We start from the raw sequence: 26,115 nt of genomic DNA, 5'->3' as shown, positions 1-26,115 counted from the left end.
TCCAGTTTTATAGAAGTTCCATCTTTGGATTTAAAGCAACTTTAAATCACAGCTCTTTCATTTACTTTTCTGAGCCGCATCTGTGAAATGGAAATAACTGTCAGGCCTCCCTGGGTTTCCACCAGGAGATAATGAATTAAGGCAAGATCTGGCAGAGCCTGGCTCAAGGCCCCTTCCAGGCTCACATACAGGAATTACAGCTGATAGGTTATGAGCAAGCCGTGGTGTCCTGCAGCCAGTAGCAAACGCAAACGCCAAAACATGAAAAAGGAGCTTCAAAGGTCTCCTCATACTACAGCCTGACCCCCACCTCCCGACTCTTGATCCTGTGGGGAGACACTTAGGAAGCTAAGGTCCCCGGGAGGACACTGAACAACTAGAGAGGTAGCAGACACAGGAAACTGGCAGCCAGGGAGTCCATAGGCATCCTCATGAAGCTGGCTCAGGGCTGGCTCAGAGCAGAGCAGGGCACTTCAGGCTGCTGGAGCCCTAAAGTCCCAGGACTACTCCAGGCTTATTCCTGGGTCGCCAGATCCCATGGTCTGCACAGATGCTCATCCCGCCTGTCCCCTCAACTCGGCCTGGCCATCATTCTGCCTGTCTGCCTGAAGTCTGGCAAACGGTCCCCAGAGCCCACTATGGCCTCCCAGCCCTTCTGCCCCTGAAGCCCGCAGGTTTCCACTGTGGTTAGCAGACAGCCTCAGCCTCCCTCACCCCACCCCAGGTAAGTGGTGGGTGATGGGCGTGCAAGGCCCTGTTTGGGGGTGATTGTAGAAACATCCCTTTGTGTCGAAGTCCCTGTCGAGGGTCTCAGGACAGAGGCTTCAGCGTGGACTGTGAATTCTAATGGTGTTTAGTGGGATCTTCCAGTCCTCAGTTCTCGACCTGCAGTAGTTCCTTCTGCTTGCGGATGCTGGTATGTGTACATATTGTGTATTAGCCATTTCTTTTAATTTTACCACTTGCCAAGTTTAACATTAACATTAGTTTTTAGTCTTAAAGAGTTCTCATTTTATAACATTTTATAAATCTTTTGTTGTTGTTATGGAAAACACAGTAGTTAATGAGCTCTGGTTGAAAAGTGGACAAACAACCACCAATTTATAAAGTCACTAAATAAATAGTGCCATTTGTGATTTGGGCTTTTCAAAGAGCAAGTCTGCATTATCTGTAGGATAATGTTTTCAAAGTCAGGTTCTTAATCCTGAAATGGTTAAAAAGCTAGTTGGTTATTTTCATGCCTTATACTACATGGCCCACAATATACCAGCAATCCGTCCTACAGTGTGGAGGATCAAATAGCGTTATTTAAATGGGAGGAGGGAAGAAAGTGGAACTATTTGCCATTGTGATGCATCAGTTTTGATGAGCTAGAAGTAAATCTTTCCCTAACCTTTTGGAAGATGAAAAGTTTAGTGACTACTATTTACACTCTTTGAATATTTTATATTTGAGTAGTCATCAGAGTTTACACAAATGATTGTATATCCATTTCCAATCAATAAATATCAGGGCTTCTGTGATACATAATAGTTAATATTTTAAGCTTTTCTATAACGGTGATTTTTTTTATGAAACTACATGTCGTCAAAAGGTCATTTAGAAGTTTTGAAAATACAATCACAAGGGACAGCTTAAGAGAAGTCCAGCAGTGATTTATAATTTAAAATTTTTATGTTGTAAAAAAGACTCAATTATCACATAAAAGTTATTTTTTTAAATTACATTTCTAGAGCATTAAAAAGAATCTTCATGTTTTTATTTTTATTTTTATATACCTTTAGCAGAAGATTACAGCTAACATTTTGTCTTTGGTGAATAGCTGTTTGTCTCACTTTATTTACTTGGTATTGGATATTTGTCAATGTCATTTCATATCTACAGAAAATTCTTACGCTCTATGGAGGTAGTGAATGTGTGTGCGTCTCTGCCGGAGGTCACATGACAGTCTCATCCTATTTGGTGGAGCAGCTTGACTTTTTTCCCCTTGCTTTTGGTGATGGTTGTGAGTGCAGAACTTGATTGACAGATGCATGCCAGAAACCCCCATTCTCCTTTTCAAAGACAACATATGATGGATTGCGATCTCCCAGCGCAGCAGGACACGGGGACCATGCAAGCTGTAATTGGTCAGGTATGGAGTCAGCCATTTCTCAACTCCCCCTTTTCCACAAGGGTCTCACATATGATTCACATAATTCATATTTACTGTACCATCTTTCTATCTGTGTCTTCAGCTACCTGCCAGCGTAGTGCTGAAAGTGCGAAAGGCAAAAGGCGCCCATTAAATCTGGCTAGGAAAGCTCAGCTGGAAACTTCAGTGTGATGCTCTTAAAAACAGAAACCAAAACAAAATCCCCACCAAGAAATTCAAAGAGAAATTCAAATCTATGACTTGGGCTGAATATGAAAAAACTTTCATTTTGCGAATTTATTTTTTTTCTACCTAGATTGTGATCTCTGAAAGAAATAAAGTATGTGAAGAAAATAAAGTACCAGGCTTCCTAGGTAGTAGTTATAATATTTTATTGTGCTATTCAATATTTTTATTTGGATTGTATTCTTCTCTCCCCCTCCCTCTATATGGAAAATATAAGTGCACAAATACAAGTGCCTTTACTTCAGCCCCGGTGGTGTGTAACTGAGCCTGGTAAATGGAGTAGTAGCCGTCGCCTCCTCTCCTCTGCTGCAGAGGGGCAGGCTGCAAATTAAACACCGCCACAATCTGAAAGGTCCAGGTGGCCTGCCCGCGCTTCCTAATGCAATCCAGCACAGCAGCTTTAATAAACAGCTCTATTTAGTTCCTCCTCTCTGTATCCAGGGAGGTGAACTGGTCTGGGGCTGCTGTGATGAAATGCCAGAAGAATATCTCTCAGAGGCCTCACAAGCTGATTTTTAGAGCTGTGCTGTTCTGTCGTCTTTGTCTTCCAAATGGGTCAGTGAGTCCTGCTCTCTCTGTCCGGAGCTTTCTGTTAAATCGGTACTTTATGTTTGTGCTTAAATGTTTGCGTCGGAAGCTAAATGAGAGGAGGAAAGGATCATTGTCTTTTCATTTGCCTTCTGATAACCGAAGTGCTGGAAGGAATGACAGTGCCCTGCTGGAGGGGGGGTGATGGGGGTGGGGTGCGCAAAAAAGGAATATATAGTTTTTCTTTGAAATGTGCTTTGTGTTAAAAATTTCTCTAAGTTCTCTATGCTTGCTTAAGAACTGTTAACTGGTAAATCAGAATGTGGTTACGAATATTTATGAACTCTAAAAAGTTTTGGTTTTTTTTTTTTTTTTTTTTTTTTTTTTTTTTTTTTTTTTCACACTCTCCAGTCAAGGCAAGCTGGCAAGGTGAAGACATAAAATGTGTTTGCTGTATGTTAATTGTATGGTAGTTATATACTTTCTTACTCTGTTTTTGACCAAATTACAGCAAAGCACTTCAGGAGGCTGAAGGTACATAGCTTATTAACACCAGCATGCTTCATAATGCATTTCTAGATGGAAAATGTCAGATACGTAATACCATATTTCTACATGCTCACACTATTTTAAAAGTAGAACATGAAAAAATTCTCTTAAACTTTGAAGTTATTTTTATTCTGTTGGCATGTTATAGAGTGAAGGCTGTGTTCATATATTTGTCAGGAGAAAATATGCAACTAATTGTATATACTGCCAAGACCTGCTGTATTGTATTTGCTGGCAGAAAAGTGTATCAATTGGAGCCCAAATAATTTTGTAGTGGGGAATTAAGCATATATCTGCTAAAGTAGATGAGGTTTTCCTATATGATTAAAACGTGAACCTATGACAGCTGTCTTGCCCTGTTTAATAAAACTTTTCTTCAGTTGCATATACTGTTTCTCTGTGAAGTAGTTATGGTGCATAGCACTGGGCCAAATTACTCTGGTTTCCTTTTGTATATGTTTTCAGTGGAAAAAAAGAAGGAATATTTTTAGTTTGTTATTTAAGATTATTTTTTATTGGAAATCAATTGTGAATGTGTATACTTCTAAAAGGTTCCATCATGTACCCTTAAGGATGAACCAGTGTGTATTTTACAGATGCAAGACTTCTGATTTGTCAAGGTTAAGTACTTCCTTGGCTCTGTGTCTTGTGTGCACACCAGGTGTATGTCCAGAAACCACACTAATCCTAACGACTTGTTATTGATACTTTGTAAATAGTTACATCCAAATAGCTGCCATTTGGGGGCATTACTTTACATACATTATTTGTTTTTTAAAAACTCATGCTTATTGTGAAGATAGAAATGATAGAAATGGTTATTTTGAAGATTGTAAGAATTTCAGTACTCAAAGACACACACTCAAATATTCATTTCTTTAATTTGAAATTGAAGCACTATTTAAGGGGAGAGGGAAATACCAGATAGTCTTTTATATATACCATGGAAGTCTAAATTAATTCATGTTTATAAAGACAAATATTGAAATGGTCAACACTTGAAATTGATTCATTTTAACTATTACAGCACAGATAAGAATGTTTCTTTACCTGATTGTTTGTAACATAAGAAAAAGAAAAGGGGAAAAATTACTCTGCAGTCCCTCACAGACCGAAAAGGAGGCTTTGTATTCAAGCCCTTGACTAAATACCCTCTAATACCTACTTCGAAGGTGTGGACAGTCCCATCTGATAATGCAAATGTTTGCTTCTTATTCTAGAATGTGTGTTGGGGTGTTTATTTTTACCCCCCTCCTGTTCTGATTCTTGTATTTAAATAGCTTTGACTGGGAGAAGCAAATAAACAGTTGCAAGCTGTGTTTTCCATTCAAAATACTGGATGGTTTCCATGAAATGTGGCCAGTTTTGCTTTTCTTTTTCATTCAGCTCTGGGATCAAATATGTACAGTCACTTCAACTGGAGGGAAGATGAGACCTTTCTGCATTACTGGGCATGATCTAGCTTGGGAGAGTTCTGACTTCACACAGCAGATATTGCTCATATACGACTCTCCCCCAGGGTTTTCCCTCCCTAAAGCAAGCAATTAAACAGTCTAGACTTGGAAGAACAAGCTCTCTGCCTAGTATATCAAGACCAAAAAACTCGATTCATTCATACAATTTTTAGAAATCAAATCAGATTTTCGATAGTAATTATCTGTAGCAAGCTCCCTAAACCCTTGTTCCAAAGACTGGATTGTTATCCTTCAGATAATTTCAAACAAATTCAAGCTCAGCGTTTAAGGAGGCTTTGACTTGTGGGCTCAAATTATCATTAAATTAAAAACAGAAGGCTTAAATATCCACCTCTCAATGTCATTAAATGTTTACTTCATCTTTTCTCTTTTGTAAACCTGTGATTATGAGTGACAGATTAGTCCATCACAATTACAGACTGTTTTTATTGGTTTGTTTTCTGCTCATCTTATGGAGACTGGTCACTATATCAGATACTCTGGCACTGTGCTCCCCAGAGAAACTGGGAGGTCTACTATCCAGACATGCAATGCAGCTCTGAGGGTCTGGGCTGGCAGCACAAGTCTATACACTATTGTGCAAACATTACCAATAGATGGTGTTAAATTGTGTACTAAAATCAACGGGTAAGGCAAATTAGATTTCTTTAAAAGTGTTTATTAAGCATATTTAAGAGGGGAGGAAGGGAGGGAGAGGGAACTGGGATTGGCATGTAAAACAAGATTATTTCTAATTTAAATTAAAAAAAAAAGAGTTTGCCAGTGATGGGAGGGAAACAACTGGGTCCTGGGTGCAATTCTAAAGGGCATTGCTAGATTACAGAGGAAGGAAGTCACCAAATGTTCTGTATTCTCGCAATATTGGAAGGGTTTTCAAAAGCATTTGCAGCTTGACTTCCTTATAAAATAGATCTTATTTTCAAGTAGATTTATACAATTTACAGAGTTTTCACAGTTGTATATTAGAAGCCCAGGTTAATGGCTCAGAGAGGCTGTTGTCACTGTGTGGCCTGCATTTGACTTGTGGCAGTGCTTAGTCTCTCACTTCCATTTTCTGGTGTTAAAGCCAGTAAAAAAGTCATGTTTCAGTATCAAAACAATTGAAATAGTGATTAATTTATATCCTTTTTGCTCCATAAAATAGCCAATGTAATACTCAAAATACTCTGCTTACCTGAAACACCTTCAAGCTGACATGAGGTAGAGATTGATCCTAGCCAAAAGTTAACGACATGCATGTTTTCGTCAGTCTGCTTAGACTGCCCTTCCTGCCAAATATATACAATTTAAACATTCGGGCTTACTTAACCCTGTCTTACACATGCTAACTACCACTTCACATACTTTAGTGACAGTCATTTGGATCTTAATGACATTTTTGGAAACTGCTTCCATAAATGTACACATTTCAGGATGTGAAATTATTATTGCTCAAATTTAATTGAGATTACACTTCCCATGGTGTTATAGGTGGTTAGTATATTAGTAAAGTACAAGTTTTGGGGGGGAGGGGTCTTTTTAAAATATTTATTTATTTGTATCTGAGTATTTTGCCTCCAAATATGTGTGTACACTATGTGCATGCCTGTGAAATACAACTTAATGACAGATTTTCTTCAGGTCCAGAATGGTGCTAGAGTCATTAAGATTGAACTTGTCCTATGTCCTTCTTATTGATGTCAAACGCTTCATTAGATACAAATTTAGAAGCCAGTCTAATGTGGCTTAGGTTATTTCTTGTCTGGTAGTCTTAATTTTGTTGTCTTCCCCATATTTTAAACCTGAAGTGGGAATGTGAACTATGAAGTCATTTTACCAGTGCAGTGATAACCTGTGAAATAAGAATGTGAAAGAAAGTTTGTCTATGGTGAGCTTCCTGTTAAATCCCGAGTGCTGGCTGGAGGTGAGGGAAAGAAGTTGTTTGCCCACTGACTTGCCTTGCTATGAAAACTGCACATTACCAAGCAGTCTCAAGCATCTTTCTCCTTTTGACATCAAAATTAGCTTTGGACATATCTGCAAATGTGGAAAAAACACCGCTTTTCAACTGTATCATGCTTTTTCATAATATTTGAAAGAGCAGAAAGTAAAGTTGAAAATAAAATGCAAAGAAAAAAGAATCAGACACACAGAAACAATATGGGAGGAAAGTAAATATTGGTCATAAATTGAATATACATGGAAAATATAAATTATACTACTTTTAAATTAATTTGCATTTATGGTTTAAAGAAAAAACTGTATAGCTGTCCTAAATAGAAACTGAAAGCCAGTATTACAGTTTTCTTTCCCTTTGTCACTCCTTTTTTCTCCCTCCCACTCCGATTCTTTCCTTTTTATCTTTCTTTCTTCTTTTAATAGATTAATGTATTCCAGTGGAATAAATGACCAAGTCAGGTCTTGCTTTCTGAGCACTTGGAAACAGCTCTACTAAGCCACATTGCCTTGAGCTCTTCTGAGATTACACTGGAGACTTGTACTAGGTTTTCTCCCTGTGCATTACTTCTGAGTCTCACTTTGAGGATGGTATTTGAAGGAAGGCGCCAGCATTACATTTAGGAAGGGTCCATTTCTCTTCCCATCATCTTCTTATTCTTCTAGTCCCACAGTGTGAGTCAGTGATTGTGAAAATGACTTTGTTTTTACCTGGTAACTTCACTTCCTGGGTTAACTTAAGCTTGTGTTAATTTTATTTATCTTATGCATGAATGACCATATTGTTATTTCAGAGCTAACATTTTGCAAGTAAAAAAACACAAACAAAAAACAACAGCAAGACAACTGAAAACATCCTTGATTATTTATATTAAAGAAAAAGGTCTAGATTTGCTTTAGGTACTAAAATACTTTATTCTTCCATCCAGCTGGTCCTTGGAAAATAGCTTTTGTTTTTTTCACTAGCTTTAAATCTCCCATGATAGAAAGGACTCCTTCTTCACCAGACAGATTAGCTGTTGATACTGGGTTCAGATTCCAGTGAACTGCAACACCACTGTCTTTAGCAGCCCTTTTTCTAAGTAAAGGATCTGAGGTGGGGGGCAAGGAATTGGCAGAATAAATTTCACCTATTTTGAGGGATAGGTTGCTCCCAGGCAAAGATGTACCCGTGTAATCACCAGCTCTCCATTCCTGGGATCAAAGATGCACACAAATGTGCGAACACCTTTAATGAGACGGATAATTCACTCAGAGCATTGCTCTGGCACTCTGCTCTCTTCTTTCACTGTCTTATGCCTGTCAGCCATTCTGCTCTTTCCCACTGTGATCCAGAGTCAGAGTAATGAGTAAGAAACGAACAGTGAAGCTTTGTGGGCTGTCCAGGCAGGAAGGACCCCCAGAAGGAGAGACAAACGCTCAAGCGCAGCAAACATACCCACCAATACATCTGCTTCCTTGTTGTTTTTTTGTTGTTGTTATCTCATAATTTTACTTCAGCTGACTTTGTAACTGAAATCATATATAGTGAAAACAACTTAAGACAAATCAAATCTCCAAAGGGACTTTAAGGAGAAAAGCTCTCTGTGTGTCATTGTCATATGTGAATTTCAGAATTAAAGAACACTGTCAGACATCCTTGGAGCATTTTTACAATAGGTTGACCAGTGAGCTGAAGCTCTGAAGTAGCAACTTACTACAGAAGGTGTTTTGGGGACTTAATTTTGTGTCAATGTTGCTTTTACCTGAATATTTAGAAACTATTTTAAAAAGAGTATTTCTCCAGTGCCCAGAGACTTAAATATGTATATTTTGAAAAGCTTAGATATCCCTTAAAAGGAAGATTTTTAGCACTCATCAGAACTCAGCAAATTCCCCTGGAGAGAACAAAGTGCACTAGTTACAGTTAGCTTAAGTTTCCTTTTGAATTTTAAGAGGGTTCAGGACAGAATTCACATCCATCGTTTTTAGATAAAATGCATTAGTTCCAAGAGAGAAAAGCAAGCATGATATAGAAACAGAAGTTCAATATCTCTAAAAGTGAAGGCCAGCATGGACAGGATGGAGAAAGACACAAAAAACTCAACACGGCAGGACAAACCGCTCTGACAGAGCTTGTTAATTTTATAAGCCTTACACAATACAAGAACATAAGACTCCTTCAACCTCTCCTCCGAAAGGTTGAGAGTTGGGACAAATGTAAAATGCTGCTTAATGTGCACAAGTAAAGCCAAGAACATCAAACTCATTTCACTTAGTGTCAGTCCTGACGATTCATCATTATGGTTGGGCCAACTGTGGTCTCTGGGCTGAAACAATTTTATCCATTTTTTTTAAAAAACAGAATGTTCCAGCTTGGATCTTATATCCTTAGGGTTACAATATTGAATTCTGAATTGGGAAACTTAATCTTGCAGCCAGATTTGACAAGATGCTGGTTGGGTGGAAGGCACAAGTGATGATTGGGGGGTGAAGTGCCCCAGGTCAGAATTTGGGGAAAGTAGGAGGTTTTGTAAAATTTGGCTGTAATATAAAGGCCCCATGTCTGAAATTTTCTATTTTTGTGGAGGTGTCCAGAGTCTTAAAAGTAGACTCTTGCTGCATTCATTGCCTCAATTTCAAAATGTTCTTTAATACTGTGAGCTTTATGTATTCTTGGATTTGTTTCTTAGCACATTTTTGATGCTGCTAATGCAAAAAGATGCCTAGAATTATAGTCTAGGGAAAAAAAGAAAACCATGCTTAAATCCAAAATAATCATATTTGTTCTGTGGTAGAAAATTAATGTTATACTCAAGAATTAAAATTGTGATTTCTTTATGGAAAATGGTGTGTGTGTGTGTGTGTGTGTGTGTGTGAATGAACATATTTAGATTTCTAATTACTAAAGGTTAGAATGAAAACAGGTCAATTTGGTAATCCATTTTCCACAGACACAAGTATATGCACACATATGCATGAATACATTAACATATGAACACACATGTGTGTGCACAGTTATACCACACACATTAAGGATTTTAGAAATGCTTGATTATTTAACTTCTAATTGTCCAAAGGTGTTATAAATCTCTTTCTAAATTTAATATATACAGAAACTATTTTATGTATGTACTTTAAAACACTCTTTGCAACTAAGTTGTTGAGGAGAACACCCTACAAGCTTTCCAAAATTTGAGCACACTGGTTATTAGAAGCAAAAAATGATGACTGGCCCACTCCCTCATAAAATCAGGTTTGTCTCCCAATACATTTCCATCACGTAGCTACTTTCTATGAGCACTGAAACATACAAACTGGGATTGTTTTTTCTCTTCTATAATTCCCCTAAACAGAAAGAGAGGAAAGCATCACAGAGATGAACATGGTTTAGATATACACATGATTGAGATGAGCTACCTAGTGCACTTAAATTATAAGATAAAGCATACTTTGGGGAAATAATTTCAGTAAGATGCAACAACACAAATTTGAAAGCAAAGTACCCTTTATTTCCCTGTCTGCAAACTAATATTCATTAACAATTTCTTATCTATCTTTCCAGAAAGTTTCCATGTATATATAAGCATATTTCTGCCACCGGAGTACATTCATATTTTACAGTGTTCTGTAACTTATTGCATATATTTATAAGGATATATTGAATGCCACATATTACTTAAAATAGATCTGCTTTTAAAAAAAGACAAGGTCTGCTGGAACTCCTGTAATCAAATGATACTCTTGCCTCAGACTCCCCCCTAAAAAACCTGGGTCCACAGGCATGTGTCACCATGCCTGGCTCTTAATCTACACCCTTTTCTATAATATTCTATTTTCTGAATGTTCAGTATTCAGTTGCTCAGCACCAAATTTAAAAATAAGCTCTGTTATCAACTAGTCTAATCAATATGTTCCAGAATCTTCTAAGTGGGGTTTGCTTTCCCAAAATAACTCATACATGGCTCTTCCTAAGAGATGGTGTGTTAGTTAGGGTTACTATTGCTATGATGAAATACTATGACCAAAAGAAAGTTGGGGAGGAAAGGGTTTATTCGGCTTACACTTCTACATCAATGTTCATCGTTGAAGGAAGTCAGGACAGGAACTCAAAAGGAAGGACTCTGGAGGCAGGAGCTGATGCAAAGGGGTGCTGCTGACTGGCTGGCTCAGCCTGCTTTTTTTACAGGACCCAGGGCCATCAGCTCATAGATGGCACCACCCACAATGGGCTGGGCCCTCCCCCATCAATCCCTAATTAAGAAAACACCCTACAGCTGTATTTTATGCAGGCATTTTCTCAATTAAGGTTCTCTCCTTTCAGATAATTAGTTTGCTTTTCAAGTTGACATTAGTCCAGCCAGCACAACTGACCCCCTTTCAACTTGACACATGAACAGATCTCCTCTAAGCCACACCTTTCTTTTCTTTTTGTTCTATTTTATTTATTTTTTATTTTTTGAGACAGGGTTTCACTGTGTTGTGTAACCCTGGCTGTCCTGGGATTAGCTCTGTAGACCAGGATGGCCTTGAACTCATAGACATCTGCCTGCCTCTGCCTCCCAAGTGCTGGGATTGAAGGTATGAGCCACAATAAACCAGCCACCTTTCTTATTCATCCCCAAGATCTCACAGAAATAACTTTAGAAGTCCCACAGTCTTTTTTTAAATGTGCCCTAGGCATGAAACAGCTTTGGCCACCAAGTTAGGCATCAAGCTAGGATGAACAAAGGACTGACATCTGCTCTGCCCCTGGCTGATGTAAGAACTATACCACCACAAGGTATCTCTTTGCCCATTTCCAGGAGTTAGAAGTCCCACAGTCTTATAAATTCAAACACATTAAAATTTGAGTGCCTTTAAAACATTCAATCTCTCTAAAAATCCAAAACCTCTTTTCAAAGTTCTAAGTCTTTCAACTGTGGCTCCTGTAAAAAATCAAAATTAAATTAAATACCATCTTCAAGAGTGAAGAACCAGGACACAATCACAATCTGAACCAAACAAAACCAAACTCTGACAGTATAAACAACTCAATGCCCAATTATTTGGGATTCACTTACCACCTTCTGGCTTCTCCAGGTAGCTTGGATCACTTCTCCAGCTCTGCCCTCCGCAGCACATACAGCTTTTCTTCTAGGCTCTGGCTGGCTCCACTCCACTACTTCTGCTATTCTTAAAAAGAAGGAAATATACTTAAGAAAATGCCTCCAGGCCGGGCTTTGGTGGTGCACACATTTAATCCCAGCACTTGGGAGGCATAGGCAGGTGGATCTCTGTGAGTTCCAGGCCAGCCTGGTCTCCAGAGGGAGTTCCAGGATAGGTTCCAAAGCTACTCAGAGAAACCTTGTCTGGAAAAAGAAAGAAAGAAAGAAAGAAAGAAAGAAAGAAAGAAAGAAAGAAAGAAAGAAAGAAAGAAAGAAAGAAAGCAAATGCCTCCAGAAGATGCCACTGTAAGATAGTTTCTTAATTAGTGAGTGGTGCCGGAGGGCTCAGCCCATTGTGGGTGGTTCCATCCCTAGGCTGGAGGCTCTGGGTTCTATAAGAAAGGTGGCTGAGCAAGCCAGCAAACAGCACCCCTCCATTGCCTCTGCATTAACTTCTGCTTCCAGGTTACTGGCCTGTTTGTGTTCCTGTCTTGACTTCCTTCAGGATGTGGAAGTGTAAGTCATATAAACCCTTTCCTCTCCAACTTGCTTTTGGTTATGATGTTGCATCACAGCAATACTAACCCTGGTAAAGATAGATGACAAAATGTAATATTAAAAATGAAAGACAGATTAATGGCATTGTGAAAGATACAGATTTGTCATGTACATGTAGAATATCCAAGCCAATTAAGACAGCAATAAAGGTCAAGTGCTGTATGTGGTAGTAAAGAAGGAAGAACAAGAAGAGTGATTTAAGAAGCCAGTTCTCAGTTGGATATGTTATGACTTTAAAGCCAAGGCAGCCATTCAGCTGATCACACTGCATGTGTTATACTTCAATGTGGGCCTCATTGCTCCTTGGTAAGATAATCAACGCAGGGGTGTTTCCAGTGTTTGACAGTTAGTGTACCTAAATTAGTGAGCAGGAGACAACAAGGAATTCATGGTGATGACTGTCAGTTAGATCCCTATTTTCTAAATTTCATTTTGTATCAGACCAATCTTTCACCTCTGACTAACACATTTCATAAAGCATTTGAGAGAGGACTGAGCCAAAAATAATCAGAATTACCTTTTGAATTTTACTAACTTGATGTTTTGATAAGGCAAAATGTCTGCTACTTGAATACTTATGGGAAAATGCTAGAAGCTATAGTTTACATTTCTTTTAGGATATCTGTGGTTGTGGATTTTAATCACATTATTTCGTGTATATGAAAAAGAAAGTGAATCGGGAGACAATGAAATCTATTTCGGAGGAAGGGGGCGCTGGGAGCTACTCATGACAGCTTTTCCTGCAGAGATTTATGGAAATTGATTTTCTGACCTGCCCATTGGAGAAATATACAATTTCCCCACTTCTGTTCTCCCCCAGATGCTAGGATAAGTATTCTGGATTTCACATAGCCATCTTCACTGTGAGCATCAGAGCAGTTTGTTGTCTCCTCAAGCTCAGAACAGGCTCTCAATAACAAATCACAACACTGGCCTTGACACAGTTGGCAGCCACAGTTCTAGAATCTCAACTTGTGCAAACAGAACACAGCTCTGAGCAGTTGACCTCTCTTTTTACAACCATATTGCCATATGAGTGGACAAAGTGAGATTTGAAGCCAGACATTCTTTCCGAGGTTTCATGGTTACTCTCTCTCTCTTAGTTTTAGCTCTGGCTGCCACCAAAACCAGAAGAGAAAGGCTTTAAAGTCTACGGACTACATGCAAGGCCAGCTCTAGAAAGTTCTACTTGGTTTCTGTGAGTGGTGCTAGGGACTGAGAAGAGCACTTGCGTGAAGCCAGAAAGATAGCACTGAAGCTCTTCTCTCCATCCTTTAGCTGTGTAAATGCTTTCTGCCTGTTTTGCAGGAAAGTGGGACTGTGGGCTTCTTGATGGAATATTGTCAGACTGAGAAGGTGAGCAAGGGGTGTTTGCATGACAGAGGGCCTTGGCTTCCTGTATGTCAGGTTTAGATGACCTTCATCTCCCTGTGCTTCCTCCTCTTTCCTTCCTTCTCTTTTTCCTTCCTTTCTGAGAAAATGGATCATAACCATCTTAGAATGAGTGAAAAGTTGAAAAGAGTTACTAAATACTGCTCAGATTTTTCTCTCATTATATATACCATCTTCCTTTTACTCCTCAACATTACTTCCCCTAACCATACTTGCATCTCCCGAGGTGTCGTTGGCATTGAGAGGCTTACTGTTGTTCAAAATGAGAATATATGGCAGCTGGCCCTCTTCTAACTTCTAGCTTGGTAGATGCCTCTCTCAAGAGGCTCCAAAGCTTTGAGTTGCCTTAGCTCCACTCATCTCCTCCCAATATACCTTGTCTGGGAATTTGGGGGTACTCTGCTCATAGTCTCATTACAGAATGTATAAATGAGGCTATCTTTAAAATGATCATGTTATGTTTTCATAATGATGTCTACAAGAAGTGAGTGGTTTGTTTATGGGTTCTTACACATTATGTAACATATTGAACTTGGGAGTCATTAGCAAGGTAACAGGTAGATACCTTTAGCACACAAAAATGTTGAATCTTAAATACAGGGCCTATTTTGCAGCACTTACAAGACAAAGGGGACTGAAAAAAGATGCAAAAATTGTGTTTCATTAGTTTAGCCTGATTAGAGGTTAAGCTGCATAAAACTGAAATACACCAGAGGTGACCAGAAAGCATCACTGGAGGACAGCTTAAATGGAATAACAGTATCTTCAGAGGGCTGGAGTAATGTTTTTGTTGTTGTTTTGTTTTGTTTTGTTTTTTATGATCTGTGGTTGTTTTTAATTATCTTCTTGTTGATAACATATAAATTATCTTCTTTATTTTAATCTTTCCATCTAATAAGTTGGCAAAGAATGCCACTACCAATCACACATATACAGAAGTTCCAGTTTTGTGTGGTTCTGAATGGGCTTTTAAGGACAATTCTGAATTACAACTTAGTCTTAGATCATTAAGAATTAAAAAGTAAGGTCTATCTAAGTTGCTGGTTTCTAAAAGTATTTTAACTTAATAGATCAGCCATTAAAGAAGTGCTAAATACTCTTTATTTGATATCACACATAGACCACAGTAAGTGCCTTTCAGTGGTAAAAGGCAGCATCCTTTGACTTAGGGAATTCTAATTAAAATGACATCATCAAGTCAAGTTACTTCCTGATGTTTAGCCATTGCCTGTAACAGACCAGTGAATACAAACTGAAACACAGGTTGAGTCTTCTCATTTCTGAGACAGTAACAGAATTTTCCCAGTGTTTAAACATACTCATATGTCCAGTTATATAAATTTAAGTATAAAACCATTCAATAGGTTTGAGAGGACACCCCCATCTTTGTGGAAAGTAGAACTTCAATAATTAAGTCCAATCCTATCTTGAGAAAGAGAGAGAGAGCAGTGATAGAATTTATACAACTGGAATTGTTATTTTAAAAAAGATTGTATCCAGTTTACTACAAGTCAGTTTTACTTAAATCAGGACTGTCCAACAAAAACATTGTTAGCCATTCATGATCTGAATTTTGGTGTGTGAATTAAATTATGGTACACATTAAAAATCATGAGACATTTGTTTTGTAATAAATAAGGCATCCTAATTACTCATTAATAGCCTTTTAAAGATAATCTATTAGGTCTGCCCTCTGTCCCTTCTTCTTAATTCCAGCGAAGATCATTTTTGTTCTGGGGATGTACTTTTTGGGATTCTCCAAATACTCCATCAGGGTATTCTCTCCCCAGGTGATGCCTTTGTTCTTGTTGGCATCTGTGTACGAGAAGCCAGCAGCCTGACCTGTCTTCCTCCCAAACAGACCATGGAGATTTGATCCAGTCTTATGCTTGCCTCCCTTTTCCACAGTGTGGCACTGGGCACACTTCTCAACAAAAATCTTCTTGCCTTTCTCAAAATCGCCCATTTTTAATTCGCTCCCAGGTGATAAACACCACAACTGCTTCGATCTGAAGACACACATCCGGCTCTCCCAAGAAATGTTTTTAAAATTAGTTTTGTTGAAGACAAATCTGTACAAATGCATTGCTATTCTTAAAGCAAATTCCTTAAACTATTATTCTGAGTGGAAAGATTTTGTCTTATTCATTTCAACAAGTTGTCTGCAATGCAAGCCCAGTGGGTAACAAAGTGATTTCTGTATTTCCAAATTCTGGGTAATAGTAATATAAGAATACAACATGTTAATTTTTTTCCCTTTTTAAAAATTGCTTAATTTTAAGTTCAGTATCAAAGACCACATATATATACTTATCATGTTAATAAAAAAATTGACCTTCTGTATAACAAGATGAGAAAAAAGGAATATAGACAGAGGTTTAAGAAAGATTTTAGTTTAGATCAGTAAATAGTAAATGCTCTTTAGTATCATTTGTTTGGTGAGTGCCATACACAAAAAATTACATTTCCAAGTTTCAAATTAGAATATGATAATGTTTCATAATATGAGATGGTATCCGTAAAAGAATACACAGAAATTCCCATGTTAATCATGAACATGTAGTTGAGATTGCAAATTTGAGTTTGATTCCAAAAACTATGCACACGGAAATTTGCCTAATACCTGCAGAAAACTGAACGGAATTGGGTTTGGAGCTTCAAGATTGTGTGCCTGTGGGGTTGTGCGCATCCAGAGTGGAACCAATGTTTTTTTGTCATTTGACAATTACTTTGTTCGTGTGTGTGTGTGTGTGTGTGTGTGTGTGTGTGTGTGTGTGTGTGTGTGTTATGACATATGCACATGCATGTGCCATGCTGTGGTCCCTGTGGAGGTCAGAGAAAGATTGACATCAATGCTCTCCTTTCAACATGTGGGTCCAGGCATTCAAACTCGGGTTATCAGGTTTGGCACCTGAGCCTTTACTTAGTCATCTTGTCAACCCTCTATTTGATGTTTCACACTGAGTAGGAATTGTCCTTTTCTTTTCACAAGAGGTCAAAGTTTGTGGAACCTCTTAAGCACTTCCACCATGTGGGTTCAGGGATCAAATTCAGGTCATTTGGCTTGGTGACAAGTGGTATTATCTGCTGAACCATCTTATGGTCCCCTGCCTCATAAATATTTATGCATCTACCCATAAACTAGTGCTGTCTTTGGACTTCATCAAAGAAGTTTCTCTTCGAAGTTAATGCAGAGACTTCTAGCTGGTCAAGGTACTGAGAACAAATGACTGTCGAGTTCTAAGCATTCATTAAGTGAAACACCTGCATCACCCTTAGAAGCTCAAGAAACATAATAGAAGGGGTGTTGGAAAACAGCCAAGAACACAGAGGAGAGTTGTGAAATGCTTTCTTATGGACTTGACATTATCGTGGCACGCATGAACTCACATCGGCTACTGTTGCCTACAAAGGGCCTGCCCATGACTGGGCCAGGAAACACTCAGACACAGATGGGAGAGAAGATCATGGGGCCCTGCCATGATTTTATTGCAGGCAAGGCTGTCTTCAGTGGTGTAGCCACTGGTGAGCTACTCATGCAGGGGGTGGGGGGGGGAGGTAGCTTCACACCTACACTCATGCTAGTGGCCCTGGTTAAACTCTATGCATCATGAAGCATAAAAAAGGCATAAAAGTGAACTGGAGACTTGGGGGAACAAGGGGGTAATGACAAAAGTGAGAGGAAGAAAGGATGGAGGGATGGGTGTGATGAGAATGTGTTGTATACATGTATGAAATTGTCAAAAATAAATTATAAAATGACCACCTCAGTGAATACTGTGAAAACTTAGTAAAACAATCACATAGAAAAAGAGCACAGTGGTTGGTGTTCAGAAAATTCTCCATGTATATGAGAAGATTTTATTTTATTTTATTTTATTTTTTCGAGACAGGGTTTCTATGTGTAGTTTTGGAGCCTATCCTGGCACTCACTCTGGAGACCAGGCTGGCCTCGAACTCGCAGAGATCTGCCTGCCTCTGCCTCCCGAGTGCTGGGATTAAAGGCATGTGCCACCAATGCCTGGCTGAGAAGATTTTATTTTTGTGGACTGTTTACTTTCAAAACCTTTCCAACCACTTATGGTCACTTCTGACTTACAGTTTTTGTAAAAATGAGAAGAAAATGGGCATCCATTTTTGTCTTTTGTAGAATATTGTTGAGTGTGCTTCTTTTAAAGGAAGTTTTGTATTTTTAATTGAATTTATATAATTTATTTAATTATATAAATATATAATTGTATATATTTATAAATACAGTGTGATATTTTCCTACACTGAACATACTGTAAACCTATCTAACCAAGATAATTAACATGTACTTAAACTCAAATATTTTTCAGTTCTTTACTGTGGCATCATTACAGGTCATTTTCTTTACCTATTTTGAAATATATATTATTGCTAATAATTGTCAGCCCACTTTTCAGTACAAGACATTTCACCTCCATGGGCCTGTCTCTGACCATGCTTCCTGACGCTGCCTTGTGACTCGCTTACATTTCTGTTTTTGTTTTGATGACACCAAGATGACACCAAGATAGCAATCTTTTCTCCTCAAACTCCTGAATTTTGGGATTACTGGCATATGTCATTTTGCTATGTTCTAGTTTTCCTAACCCCACTCTCTAAAATGAGGTTTCTTTTAAACCTTCCATCCATTCTAAATTCCGTTTCTTCTTTCTCCTTTCCAGAATGTGACAGTCATCAGTTTTACCCAGGCTTTTTCCCATCCTCTCTACCCCAACCAATGTCAGTATCATCAGCTATTATTTTTCTATATATTTGTTCTCCAATCCATTTTCATCCCTGGCTACTTTAATATTTTTAATTTTGCTTCATTTACTTATGTATTTGGCTTTCCCTTCACAGCAGCCTATTGTGTGCTAAAGCCATCTTTCCTACAAACACATTCTACTAAACAATGGTATGCACTTGTTTTACACTAAAAGTTCTAAGAACATTGCAATAAGCATGTCTCTATGTATATAGTTAAGTGGTGAACCTGAGATTCAAACAGGGGCATCAGCCTCTGTTTATTCATCCTTTTAAAATTATCATTGGAACATTTATTTGGTTTTTAAGTGTGTGTGTGTGTGTGTGTGTGTGTGTGTGTGTGTGTGTGTGTGTGTTTCCATGCACACAAACATGAATGCAGATGCCTGTGGAGTCCAAAAGAGGGCATCAGATACACTGGAACTACTGTTACAGGCTGCTGGGAATGTGGAGGCTGAGAACTGAACTCAGATTTGTATGTATTCTTAACTATTGAGCGATCTCTCCAGCCCCTACTGCATTCATGAGATGCACCTGGGCTGCAATACTCTATTCATTTCTGCTGGCCCAACTCATTTCTGTATTTGCTCCTCTGTCCTGGACTGTTGAAGTAACCTCCTCCTTGCCTTCAGGTCCTGTGCCTCCTGTAAGAGTAGTCTTCACACCTTTCTGTCTGTGTTTAAACATTGCTATACAAAGACCCAGATGCTGAGCAGACAAATACTTCTGGACTCTGGCTGGAGTTTTTAAGGAACCAAATCCCCACTGCCCTCTGTTGACTTTAGTCCCTGTTGAGTCAGATTCTGGAGAATTTAAGTAGGACACAATTCCTGACTCCCAGCAGGGATGACATCATGAGAGGACCTGGCCATCTTTCACAAGTTAATGTTCTTTCCTTCAGATTCTAAACACCCCTCCTTAAACTAGATAACAGGGGAAAATACCTGGAATTCCTTCCCTCCATGACTTTGTGTTTCCATCATGGTTTCTACTTCTTAAGTCCTGTCCCTCCCTATGGAAAAACAGCTCCTTTAGAGTTCTGCCCTCCAACTCCAAATGTATTTGTTTCCTTCAATGTGCAGAGCATGCCATACCTGTATTTGACCTACATCTTCAGTTTTGAATTAGGGTTATTATAAATTTCTATGTAATTTTCCCTTGATCTTAACCTGTGTGTACCCTCTTTATTTTTTTATCTATCCCTGTGCTTAAACAAAAGTTTATAAATGGCCTTGAATATACTAGACACACTGAAAACAAATATTTTTCAAATAGTGGGAAAACATTATTAATTCAACAAAAGTTATTTATTATTCATTAAGCAAATTTTGAGGCCTTGAGAACAATTAAATTCCAGCTGTTTGGAACGAATAGAGAGGTGGATATGTGTAAGAAGACAAGATAGGGTCATACTTCTTGGAAGCATATGTGGTGAGAGAATGCTTATAGAGAAGAAATTAGAAAGGACACCCAACTCAAGACATTTGTTTTAAATTTAGATTTTTACTGATTTGGCCAAGGTCAATGAACTTCCATTCTCTGGACATTTGTTTCATAGCTCTTCTGCTACTTCTGAGTGATCCCCAACACAAGAACATTGTAAGTTTCCAAAAAAGAACTGTGTGAAATAAAAAATGTTTTTGTGAAATGATCTGTGTGAATCCATATGTGTTTCCTATGACAGTTTTTACAATGATTAAAGTCATTCCATTTTCTCTCTTTCCCTCTTCAAACACCCAACAGTCACGTGAATGCTACATGTAGTTATGGATTCATCTACTCCTCACTCTGGTTAATATACTACTTGTGATAGTTCCTAGACTTTGAAATTTCCTAAGGTTAGGGGTGATGGAGAGAATCTGCTCCTGTGTTTTCATCAGGTTTATTGTAGCTTGAGCTGTCCTGTGCAAGGGATTGAGGTGTATTGAAGTGGATTTTATCAACTCAGCATGATCAGTGCAAATGAGTTTATGGCGTGCTCAATATTTCTGCATTTTTAAGAAGCATACCTGCATTTAGAGATAAATAGGCAGGGAAGTAAGGAGATGGGAGATACTTGTTGAAATGTCAAGTGGTATGTGCATGCCTTTTGGAGATCTGAAAATGTAGAGATCAGGATAGATACTTAAAGAGTATCTTTAGTACAGTGGGAATCTTAGAAAATTTCAATAATAAAGATTTATATTAGAGGTCAGGAAGAAGCAAAGGAAGAAATGACTACCGTGTGATGCTTAATTAACCATGGGGAGCACAGTAGTGGGCAATGGGGAGTTAGCCTTAGTAGTTGGGTATAGATTCTGGCAGCATTTCTACATCATAAGCATTTGCACATGGCCTTTGGGAAAGGTGGAACAGACTGCCTGGCCAAGGCATGAGGAATTCTCTCATTTGTTATAAACCGGTGGTTAGGTCCCAGTGGATATAGTTTTTTATAAGCTACTTGAGGCAGGTACCATAATTTTGCACAGCTTCTAGTACAATACTTTACACATACTAGGCACTCAATAAAGATTTGTGAAGTACATGAGCACACAGGGTTTCCATAAAGGCCAGATCCAAGGTTGTTCAGCTGGTTCTGACTCCATTTTTATCGCCATTCAGAACTTACAACTCCCACAGTGGTAATAACGAGAACCCCTCAGGCGTGTGTAGTATTTAGTATTTTTGTATGTGGTGTCAACTTTCATGTCACAATATACTATATGTTCAACCAGTTAAGTTACTGTTGTTGTGGGAACCATGGCTTTTTTTTTTTTTTTTTTTTTTTTTTTTTTTTTGCACCTAAAATAAGCACTAGCTTTTCTGGTCTATTCCGAGGTGACACTGTGCCCATCGCCTTTACATGCGCAACTTCCTCCCCAGGTTTGGTTGACACATCCAATTACAAGTTTGTGTGCTGATTAAATGACAGTTCCGGACTTAATAGTATTTTTTTTCTTAGTAATTCTGTGATAACCGTATTTCTAAACCACAGTTTGTTATCAGCTTCGCTTCCTTGGAGCTACTCTCTCTCCTGTGCACATCTTGAAAGGGGGTGTCTGTTTTAGTTAGTGGGGTTATGTGAGATGTAAAAACAATGCCATTGCTTCATTTCTCTAACTTCTCTATAACTATTAGTAAACTAGAACTTTCCCTTTACTATTCTTAATGGAAGGATTCTTAAACCAGAGTTCTGAAAAGTGGGAAAAGTACCTAGATGTTTAGTTCTTATAATCTAGCTTGTGAATGAAGAAAGTCAAGGAAAGTGCCTGTACCTGAGTAGGGGACAGCTGGGGGGAATGAAGTGGAGCCAAGTGCTTCTCTTGTCCCAGCTCCAGCCAGCACACTTCAGGGCTGCCGGTTAAGCACACTGGTTAAAAAGATTGGCCTTAAGCCAGGAGCTTTTTCTGTGCTACTTGACGCTTTCTGATACAGTCTCTTGGGGAAATCCTTTAAGTGTCTATCCCTTTCTAGATTGAGAGCCCCTTGTTGTTAAATGCTGACTTACTTACAAGGCTTTTACTTTATCTAGTGATCACCTGCACTGTCTGGTGCAGCAAGAACAACACTTTGTCCATGTTGATTATCCATCAGCAACTAGCATCAAAATCTTCCAAGGCCTCCACTGCCGTTTCCGCAAATGCTGTCTTCATCCTCTCTATCTCCCACCTTAACCGCCCCCACACTGTTCCCCAGCTCAAAACCAGATCCTAACTTCTCAGCATCCTCTTACCATTTTCAACCCTGGGCTGGAGTGAACATTTCTGACCGGTGGTTTCTCTTTCTCCCATAAGTTACAAATTGGTTCATTCAAACATGTTTTCTGAAACAGAATAAAACTAGAAATATCGTCTCAAGTTTTGAGTACAGAGTCTCCAGAAGGTGTTGGGGTGAAGGACATGTATCTTCCTCTTCCTGTCCTCATGTCCCCTATGCAGTGACTGATTTCTCCTCATGGACAATACAGCTTTTCCTTTCCCCATGTTTTCTAACATAGTAGTCTTTGGCAAACAGAAATGCAGCTGTACAGCACTCTTTCTTCAGTCTGTAGATGAATCCGTATGTGAATTGTCATCTTGTATTTATGTTTTAAAGTGGATTTCATGATATTATGTTACTCTTAAAAGCTAATTTGAGTAGATGAATTTCATCTCTGACAGGTGAAATGTTTTTGAATAGACAAGTTTTTTTTTTTTTTTCCCCACTTCTGACTCACATTGCCTAAGTCACTCTCTTTATTAGTTCTCCTTAGGATCTGCATGTGGACACAGGTATTAAAGCAAAAGACTCCCAAACTGTGTCGAACTATATAAAGGGATACTATATAAAGGAACTATATAAAGGGATAATTCTTATCACAGGTAATTTAGATGCTTTCTTTGTTTTGAATTAGAGTTGATAACAGGGCATATACTAATTATTTTTGTAGCTTTTATTGACTGATGACCTACTGTTGCTTACCTACTACACAGCACACCAGGGATGGAATGATAGCCAAGACAGTTTTTAAATCCCTTACCTATTTTATAGAACAAGCAAGAAAACCTGCTTTGTATACAAGTTAAAAACAAAGAAAAATTACAAGTTGTGATTAATACCAATAAATAAATAAGCACCATTGCTAAGATAGTGAGTGCTGAGAACATGATCCAAGAATGAAGCTATATGAGAAGAAATCTGAGGCCTTGTGAGATAATTCCAAGGAAGCAAAAGTCTTGTAACCTCTATTCAACCAAAACATGGCTTCATTCTTGTGATATGCTTTCATGTCCCTGCAACGTGTGCTACAGAGGAGTGGGTTTGCTTCAGGTTACACGTTCCTGCTTACTTTTGTTATTCAAAAAGTTTCCAAGCACAGGTTGTCCTTGTGACATACACAATTAAACTCCTATGATCTAACATTTTTTATGATGCTCTCAATATTGCATGAGACTTTAGTCCACCTCATTTTTAGGCTGCACTCTCCCAGGTTCATGCTGCCAGGTAGAGCAGTAACAGTGAACCATGAATAAAGTTAGTGTGTTGTTTGGACATGGTATTCAAGTCTGCTCACCAAGGACTCATAAGTTGAAAACTTGGTCCTCAGTACTGTGATGCTCAGAAGTAGTAGAGCATTTAAGTTGTAGCTTAGTAGAAAATGTTAGGCCATTGGGTGTCTCTCAGAGAGATTAATGTAGTAATTGTGACAACATTGTTGGTTCTCTTGAGAGTTGTTTATAATACAATACCAAGACTGAATCTTCCCAACTTTCTACCTCTTATTTTGTCACATGGTTTTCCCCTATATGTATATCCCTCATCCAAATTCCATCTTCCATGAGGTCCTTATCAGAGTGTCATTTTTAACTCTCTATCAATCTATTTTATTAATGAAGACTCAAGAGCAAGGAGTGGTGGTGAAAACCTGCTGGCTCAGGGAGGCAAAGAAAACATCCATCTGCTTCCTACTCCATTTTTGTCCCAGAGAGTTTTCTTTTACCTATCTCAAACAAAAACTCCTCCAATGCATCTCCCTCCTTTCTATTTCCTCTCTCTCTCTCTCTCTCTCTCTCTCTCTCTCTCTCTCTCTCTCTCTCTCTCTCTCCCTCCCTCCCCCTTCTCTCTTTGTCCTCCTGACTCCCTCTACACTCTCTATGATTATTTCCTATCAACTGGTTGCTTGCTCTGCCTCTTGACCTAGGTTGATTTTATTTAATCCTGTTTACAATATCCAAGCAGAAAGCTCCCACATTAAAAGTGTGTTCTAGGGGTGAGCAACATCACAGCTAGAAGCAGTTTTCTTTTCTAGTAAATAACATCATCTCAGGATTCACGGTGTGATCAAATATTCTGCAACACCAGAGGTTAAATGGATGAAGCTACCATATCTTGGTCTGTCTGTGTAGAACTATGAACTTAATAAACCTGTTTTATTTATACATTATTCAGCCTCAGGTATAGCAAAAGAAAACAGATTAACAATGAAACTTTATTCAACGGCGCAGTGAAGTAACCACCAAAATGGAAAGCAGAGAGAAGCTGATGGGGTTTGGGTGTAAAGGGTAATCTTGAGGGTTTTAGAGAGAAAAGTCATCTGAGGAGGCAGAAAGCCTGTGAACTAAAATAGCCTGGGAATTTAGGGTAGAGGTGGAGGTGAGAGGGACCAGGATCCTAGTATAGACTTTGAAATACATAAGAGGCATTTGTGAGCTGGGGACCAAGGAGGCTGGAGGCTAGGGTGACTTTGATATGCGGGTAACTGTAACAGGTGTATGCCAATGAAGAGTCACATGTTATTATGGCCAGAGGTAAGGGAAGTGACTTCTTGAATCATTTTGAAAGTTCTTGAGGACTGCTGGCTTTTATCTAACCATCAAAAATCCTTCTGTAGTCTATCTTGAGCTGAGCCTAGATTCAATTTTGGATTAAGTCAGGGGGCTTGCCCTTTTCAGGGTCAATGGGGTAGCCTTTTTACCCGCCCGTGGAAATGATGGTAACAATGGTAGTGACGATGATGATTTGATGGAAATGGTGAGCCAATGAAGGTGAAGGTGGTAATGATACTGGTGGTAGTGATAATGGTGATAATGGTGATGATAGTAATGTTGATGATAGTGGTGATAGTTGTGAGGATGGTTCCATTCCTGATGATGATGGTGATGAGAATGGTGGCAATGATGGTGGTGGTGATGGTAAGGAGAATGAGGAGAATGTTTAGGATAGGGTTAGTTAAGATGATGATGGCAATGATAGGGATGATGATAGATATTTGATAATAGTGATTATAAGTCACAATAAATTTTAAAATTTAATTTGTGATAAAATAATAATCTTATGTTAAATGCTGTTTCTTGATATTTTGTTATAGGAGTTTTAGAAGTAATAGCAAATATAATGACATTAAGTTGAATGATCTTCTTTTGACTTTGAATAATTTACTACTGACAGAAAGTTACAGTGAACAGCTAGTGAAGGAACAAGCAATACTTCAGAGCTTACATGTTTTATTTGGTAAGTACTAATACTACAAAAATCAAAGTGGTCACTATTTGTTTTCTAGGTAAAATCTAGAGTTTTGATAGCTATTTATGTTATTTTTATGCCCTTTCTTTTAAAAGCCACAATAGCCCCCTGCTAATTTCATGACCCCTGTGGGTATTGCCAAAGAAGCACACATATCTGAAGAGCCAAAGGTAACATCCACAAATGAGAAAAAAAACCTGCAATGTTATGTCCTTCTGGATATTAGTAACTTCACTCAGAATAATTTTTTTCATGCTTTATCCATTTACCTGAAAATTTCACAATTTTGCTTTCTTAAAAGAATAATATTTCACTGTGCAAATGTACCATAATTTTCGTCATTCATTCATCAGCTGATGGACATCTAGGCTGTTTTTATTTCTTGGCTATGTTAAGTAGCGCTGCAATGAACAGGATG

The 26,115-nt window shown here is 38.5% G+C and overlaps 2 protein-coding genes and 1 non-coding gene across 3 annotated transcripts in view; 1 reads left to right on the top strand and 2 right to left on the bottom strand.

Moving 5' to 3' along the window:
• The first annotated feature begins 2,029 nt into the window (after positions 1–2,029).
• Positions 2,030–26,115, top strand: part of Pou6f2 (POU class 6 homeobox 2) — a 492,516-nt gene continuing 468,430 nt past the window's right edge. Inside the window, exon 1 of the mRNA XM_027409383.2 lies at positions 2,030–2,134. Within this exon, the coding sequence (XP_027265184.2) occupies positions 2,030–2,134 (105 nt within the window). The remainder of the gene's footprint in view (positions 2,135–26,115) is intronic.
• LOC113835025 lies at positions 11,514–11,656 on the bottom strand. Its single transcript, XR_003484147.1, has one exon. It is a non-coding gene; the product is annotated as a small nucleolar RNA SNORA48 (small nucleolar RNA).
• On the bottom strand, positions 15,610–15,922 carry LOC100768478 (cytochrome c). The gene has a single exon (XM_027409587.1). It carries the CDS (start codon positions 15,907–15,909, stop codon positions 15,610–15,612), a length of 300 nt encoding a protein of 99 aa, XP_027265388.1. The 5' UTR covers positions 15,910–15,922.

This window comes from Cricetulus griseus, chromosome 3, assembly GCF_003668045.3.
Source record: "Cricetulus griseus strain 17A/GY chromosome 3, alternate assembly CriGri-PICRH-1.0, whole genome shotgun sequence".
NCBI lineage: Eukaryota > Metazoa > Chordata > Mammalia > Rodentia > Cricetidae > Cricetulus > Cricetulus griseus.
This window is presented reverse-complemented; position numbering and strand designations above follow the sequence as displayed.